This window comes from Mesitornis unicolor, unplaced genomic scaffold (genome assembly GCF_000695765.1).
Source record: "Mesitornis unicolor isolate BGI_N332 unplaced genomic scaffold, ASM69576v1 scaffold30569, whole genome shotgun sequence".
NCBI lineage: Eukaryota > Metazoa > Chordata > Aves > Mesitornithiformes > Mesitornithidae > Mesitornis > Mesitornis unicolor.
In genome coordinates this window covers 22,375-29,330 of record NW_010205700.1, presented here as the reverse complement: position 1 = coordinate 29,330, position 6,956 = coordinate 22,375, and the positions used below count along the sequence as shown (strand labels likewise).

Here is a 6,956-nt window from a genome sequence, read left to right as displayed (position 1 = left end):
TTCATTGAGTTAAGAGTCTAACAACTCTAAGAAGTTCTCTAAAAATGTAAAGGAAATTTAATATCCGTGTCTTTTGAGCCAGAATTTGTGGAAACACAATGAAGGCACCCCAGTCTCATCTGTTAGAGGTCAATTTGAGTCATACCACTGACAAAACATAAGATAATAGGATGACCCTGGTCTGCAAGCAGTACATTGTTTAAGTGCTGTGTTCATGCACTTCACTGTTTGTCAACAGCTGATGCTCATTTTGATAATTAGTCTTTGTCAGGTAAATAGGCTATAAAACATTATCCCAATTCTTTATCTACCTTTGATAACCTCTTAGTCTGCTTTCCGGTTTTAATACGTTTTAGAAATCTAGCAGCTCTTCCAGTGCCTGGCAAATTCAATACAGTCCTGAAATAGTTTACTGCTTTGTAATGAGCTGTCCTCGTAAGTGATTCTAAAAAATGAAGTAAAAGCAGTGTCTTAATAGCAGGTAATCATATCTTGTAGGTCTTTTCCAGTCCTATGCAGTGGAAGTAGATGTAAAGGATGCCTCTAATACTACTTGCCTGTATGCAAGATGGATGATGAGATTCTTGATAAAATATGAAACAAACAGTAGTGATTATGTAAGTATTTGGAGGTAACTTTTGTTGAGAACTATTTTGTCCTGGTTAAAAGTTTAAGTATGCTTTTTTACCTAGGGTGTTTGATTTTTTTTTTACCTTTTTTTTTCTTTTTTACTAAGTTATTAAAAGTATTCCTAAATATTAATTTAAAAAGAAAGCATAGGTTCTTAGTTAATAGTGCAAATAACTGAAAGTACACTATTGTACTTCATTAGATGGCATACTAGTCGAACTTGGTGGTTTTTTTGTATCGGCGTAGTGGTGCTCTTAGTCTAGACAGTAAATGTAAATTGCAGCTCAGCTGAATCAAGATTTATAGCCAGGTTAGATTCGTACTTTGTACTGGAATCTAATATGGCTCCTTTCTAAGTCGGAAGCCTTTTTTATAATTTTGTAGAATAACTTAAAATAATCTCGCTAATCTTGTGAAAGGTTCTGACTCCAGCAGGTTTATAACGTTGTCATAGGGAAGAACTTTGAAAAAGTTTAAAGTTACCTTTTTCTTCTAGAAAAACACAACCTTGAATTTGCCATCCAGTGTGACACACAATGGAAGTGTCTGTGGTAATGACACAGAGGCCGCGCTTCTGGCGATACAATTTGGAGAAGGTCACTCTTGGAGCATTAACTTCACAAAAACTAATGAAACGTTCCAGGGGGACTTCATCACATTTACCTACAACACCAATGATACTGCTGTATTTCCTGGCGCTAAAAGAAAAGGTAATGTTCAGTGCAGAATCCCACTTAAAAAATAGTCTTGGCCACAAGTGTCAGATCTCATGTACCTGACCTCAGTTGCCTTTTTCAAAACTAAGAGGACTAATAATGTGTCTAATGACTTCTATGCCGTGTACTGCCTAACTGTTGTTTTGTTAAATAAAACGATATAATAAGAATACAGACTAGTTAGCTTCATTGAACTTGCAATTCCTTTAAGTGTAGTGGAAGGAGAAGGTTAACTGTTTGAACAGCCTTGATCGGTGAGATGCTGCTAGTAGACAACAGGCATATGGAAGATTCCTTTCGATATGTACTACTTGATGTTCCACCTAGTAAAGCAATATGGTGTTAGACTCTCCATGTACTGATGCTTACTAATAATAGGAATTTTTTGTCCTTAAATAAAAACTTCAGTAAAAGAGTTCACCTTGCTAATGGCTTGTCTAGTTCTGGAAGCTTCATTACTTCTCTGCATTACTTAGTAATTCAGATCAGGTAAATAGGTAAAACATTCAAGAGAGGTTAGGATTGTTAAACTCAATTAATTTATGGAATTATATAAAACACAACACTATAAATGTTCTTGAAGTTCGTAAAGAATTAAAATATTTGTGCTTATTTGTAGGACCAGTTACTGTTGCTGTTAAGGATACTATGCATGCAGTTCCACTGAATAACATCTTCGTGTGTCATAATACTGACTTCTTTGAAGCAGAAAATGTGACACAGATTTTCTGGAATGCTACTGTGCAGGCTTTTGTTCAGAATGGCACAATCAGTAAAAAAGGTGAGAGTTTCAATTTGTGAACGAGCGTTTTTATATTGTACCTTAGTGCAGGGAGCAAAGTCCCATAATAAAAAATTCACCAGTTCTAAGATGTGCTGTGTTGAATAATATTGATGTAAATCTCCTTTAGTATGTCTTTCCTTGTTCCTGGAAAAATAGAGTAGTAGAACATATTTAGTAGTATATAGTAACCTAGATTGTTCCCATGCCAAGGTGGTGGTCTAATAAAGTATGTATTCCACTAATTTGGGTATTAAAAATAAGCACTTCAGAGCTACTGTTGCTGACTGTATCACTTGAGCTTCAAGGTTTTTAACTTGACTTACCTTCCATTTTTGGTGGTACCCTCTGCTGCTTTTTTATTTAAATAATCCGGAGCCTGTTGTCTCATCTCATAGCTCAACTACTCGAAAGAGATGAGCATGTCATCCTGCTACCTACTAGCTTAATAGGGTTGCTTACTTTGTCTGCAGCAAATACATGTCACATTTTTATAACCACTGAACTATCTTTGTCTGTGTGTTTCAGTTCCATGTGTTGGAGGTAAGTAGTACTGCATGTGCTACAAGGATTTAAAACTGGGGGCATTACAGAATGTTTGAGAATAAATGTTAGCTGTAGTTTGTTTGGAATACTGTGCTGAGTTTGAGACCTCTAACTTGGCAATTTGCGGACTCCTGATGTGCCTAGCTTTCAACAGAGAATTTGGTATCTGTGTTGAACTGACTTCTGAGTCATAAGACTTTAATAAAATTTCGGCACTAAAATGGTGGTTAAAATTTCTTTTCAGAGTCTAGATGTCCTGCTGATACACCTACTTCTGCACCTCCTGTTCCGCCTACTGTTGCCAACACAACTACTGCATCTACCACCACATTATCTCCTGCTCCGACCACTGCTCCCAAACCTGTGGAGAATCCAGAGACAGGAAACTATTCTCTTAAAAGTGGAAATGCAACTTGTCTTCTGGCAACCGTGGGGCTGCAGCTGAATGTTTCCCGAGACAAGGTGCTTCTCTACTATTTTAGAAGAATAGAAAGGTTGCTGTAGTTACCTGGTATGAAATGTGAGTTCAGGGTATTTGCTTTGTACACTGATGGCTGTCCAGAATTGCTTCTAAGTATTGTGCGTACCACTTCTCTGACATCAGAATAGTCTCATGGCATAATATGTCGCATCAAAACCTTACATGGATTCAATATAACTCATTACTGGGAGTACCTGTAGCATCATTAAAAGCCTGGAACTTTCTTAGCTTTTAAAGCTGTTGGTTCCTGCAGATATTCTCTCCCCACAGAGGGTACCAAAGCTAACCTGTTGTATTAGATCAACAAAAGAAGAATTCACTGGGCAATTTGTTTGCTTTAGTATTACCAGCATGTAAACTTAAGTTAAGCCTTGGTTGGATAGTAGCCAGGCTCAATCTTCCCGCTGTCATCTTCATGACATTCATCTTGTGGTCTAAGACTGCTACTGATTGGAACAACGTATTCCTAATGCCAGCTGAATGTCTTTGACATGGTATGTCTGTATTTCAGCCTCTTCTGATCAACATCAATCCAAAGACAACTAGCACAGATGGTACATGTGGTAACACAACAGCTACTCTGAAACTGAATGATGGAAATAGCACATTGATTAGTTTCACATTTGTTGTTGTAAGTAACTTACCTTATTTTGAACTAAATTTCCACTTTAAGAGCATTGTTTAATGATCACTGATAGTAGAATCTTGCTGTCACTTGCTGGTGGTAGGCTGCTGCTATATAGGAAGTGGAACTGGCTAGCTAACTGCCTAAAGACAAATGGAGAATTGGGTTAAGTTGTAGAAAATGTAGGACTGTAGCCTTTCTAAAGCATGTGTTCTTAAAGTTAAAAATGCAGAATTGCACACCGACAGTTCTTCCTTCTTCAACAGAAAAATGCACGTGCAAGTGTACAAAGATTTTATCTGAGAGAGGTGAATGTTACACTGCTCAACAGTCTGAATGGTTCTGGTAAGTAATAAGATCTGCCTTAAAGCACGCATAAGCTTTTATTCAATGTCTCTATTTATCACATACTTCTGACTTTTTCAATGCTTACTGTTACTTCCTACTTTAAGTCTTAAAGTTGGTTGGAACAAAAGTAATAAAGAAAACATTGGTGTGGGATCATTTTCTTTTCCTAAACCATCTGCTAATCACATCTGTTACTTCATGATAAACGTACGTAAATTAAGAGTGCTTCTTTATAACTGTTTTTGGTAACGTAATTTTTGAGGTGTCAACCACAGCTGTACCAATTCTGAAGTTTTTTGTTTTTTTCCAAAGCAGCTGTTGTCTTCTTTGAAGATGCTGCTGTGTCTTCCAACCACTTCCACTTAACTCTCACTGGGAAAAGAGACCAGTCCTTCAAAAACTAAAGCATATTTTTATTCCAAATCAAAAGTATGGTTTGGTTTTGTTTTGGTTTTTTCAACTTGCTTGTCACGGCTGCTGCCGTTAAAAAGGCACTAAAGCTAAAATGCTCACAACTCTGCAATGTTGGGATGAGTAGAAGTACAAGGAAAGCCTGATGTCATGCCTGTACTGGGGATAGGTTACTGCTAAGTACTGTAATATCTTCAGTGTGTGAGCTCTTCTGGTTAAGTAGATTAGGCATACTTCGGATTACCTTGTTTTTCAGAGTAGCCAGTGTTGAAAAGTTGGCCCTCTAGATTCAGCTCCTTAGTCTTATGATTGTATTAGCAACTCTCTTGCATTTAAAGTGGTCCTACAAATGTTCTTTTTTTCCCTTTGTTTAGTCATTACAAATGCAGATAACAACAATTTCAGCAAGTGGGATGCTTTCCTTGGTAGTTCTTATATGTGCCGAAAAGAGCAAACTCTTGAAATTAATGAAGATCTTCAGATACATACTTTTAATCTATGGGTTCAGCCATTCCTCGTGAAGGCAAACAAGTTCTCTACAGGTAAGAGTTCTTTTTTTAAAATTCTTGCAATACTTGCAAAATTCTTACTTGCTAAAAGGCACCAGCGTTGGGCACAAGCATGTTGTTTTTGAAGCTCTTGTTTTACACATGGAATAAGAGAAGTTCTGAGACTGATGTTCAAGTTCAAGAAAAGATTTGTTCTCACTTTAAAAATGTTTGCTAGGTATGTGGGTTATCCTTCATAAAACTTGAAGAAGCTAGAGGCACTGAAGAGAGACTTAAGCATTGCCTTGCAGAATAGGTTAGAAGCTGTCTGACTTCCTCTTGACGTAAAGCTTTCTGTAGCTCTAATATGCAAGAAAATGGGACAGAACTTTAGCAGAAGTGATAATGCTGTTAGTGTTTTGTTTCTTTTTACCTGTCAGTCTAAGGAATAGGAGTGTTGAGGGGAAAAAAATGAACTGACAAAGCTTCTATCAGAAACATTCTTGAATATCCAGAACGAAAGATTCCAAAAATGTTTGTTTGCTGCATTATGCTATACTTGTCTGGGGAAAACCGTAATGGCTTAAATGGCTTCTTTTGTAATCTTTAGAGTAACCTGGTGGTTGTATTTAATGGTAATACTTGCAGCACAGTGTTGCTAGATTAGTCTAATCTGAGGATGGATAGCTTGCGTGCAGATTTTTTAACTTCTTGTTTGGGGCAGAAGTAAGTTAACTCCCCAAATGTATACAGGGTAAACAGTATATCATAATATGTTCTAAAGAGTTAGGATCCCGTTTCACTCTATAGCTCAAGTTGCAGTTAGCTTCCTTCTCGTAATTACAGTTCATCTCTCTGTAACATGTCTCCATTCTGGATAGGTTCTTGATACCAGATCTCTAGGTCACTTTATCCTTAATGAGTAAAAGCATCAGACTTGCCTTAGGCATGAAACAGATAAGCCTGGTTCTGTGTTAAAAGGAGAAGAATGGCTACTCCCTTGTTTAGTGCAGATCTTGTGCACGCAAAAACTTATACACTGGGGCAGTTCTGTTACCTTACTACGGTTTATCAAAAGTTCCAGGTTATTATAATGCTTAATATATGCTAGATAGACCCATGAGACCTCTTCAGTTCTTTCCCTCTTAGTTTAAAGATGCAATAATACTTGATTTTTAACACCTTCACATTAAGGAAAGCAGATTTTTTAAAATATATATATCACACTTGGCAAGTATTCTGTCTTTATTTATTCCTTTTTGCAACCTTTTTCTCACCTGCAGCCGAGGAGTGTTCGCTGGATGATGACAGCATTCTAATCCCAATTGTAGTTGGTGCTTCACTTGCTGTCTTGATTGCCATTATAGTGGTTGCTTACATAATTGGCAGAAGAAAAAGCTATGCTGGATATCAAACTTTGTGAATCTAAATGTGATTCCTGTTCTGACGTCACACTAAACAAAGCAAGTACAAGTTCTTAAGTCCAAAAAAGACCCAAAACTTAGGAGTAATTACAAGCCACAGCTAATTGTTTATCTCAGATGAAGCAGAACTAAGTTTTTAGTTTTCCTGCTCTAAGATGACGACGTGGGTTTCATAGCTGTTTTGAAGATGTCAAATACTGGATGAATTGCTAGGCTAAGGATTTTATCTTGCAAAAACCCTAAAGTGTTCAGGATTTATTTCTGCATTTTTACAAATTGTAGCCTGAAACAAGACCACATTTTAAGCTGGTGTGCATTGGGCAGCTCCCAGAATAGCATAGAATTTGTGCTTGCTTCTCTCCTCTGTGTTCCTTAGTTGTTGTCATAATTGTGGGTTAAGCTGGCAGTGTTAGTCACTATGTTGACTTGTATAGTATTTAAGAAGGATTGTACAATGCCCAGTAACAGCTTTGTTTTCCATAGGATTGAACTTCAGGCTGGTAATT

General features: G+C 37.1%; 1 protein-coding gene across 1 annotated transcript; it reads left to right on the top strand.

Annotated features, from left to right (window-relative positions):
• Nucleotides 1–497: 497 nt before the first annotated feature.
• LAMP2 (lysosomal-associated membrane protein 2) lies at nucleotides 498–6,664 on the top strand. The gene is made up of 8 exons (XM_010191502.1): nucleotides 498–617; nucleotides 1,127–1,340; nucleotides 1,966–2,127; nucleotides 2,918–3,135; nucleotides 3,666–3,785; nucleotides 4,046–4,124; nucleotides 4,913–5,080; nucleotides 6,310–6,664. The coding sequence occupies exons 1-8, from the start codon at nucleotides 573–575 to the stop codon at nucleotides 6,447–6,449; spliced, it is 1,146 nt and encodes a 381-aa protein (XP_010189804.1). The 5' UTR covers nucleotides 498–572; the 3' UTR covers nucleotides 6,450–6,664.
• Nucleotides 6,665–6,956: the final 292 nt, after the last annotated feature.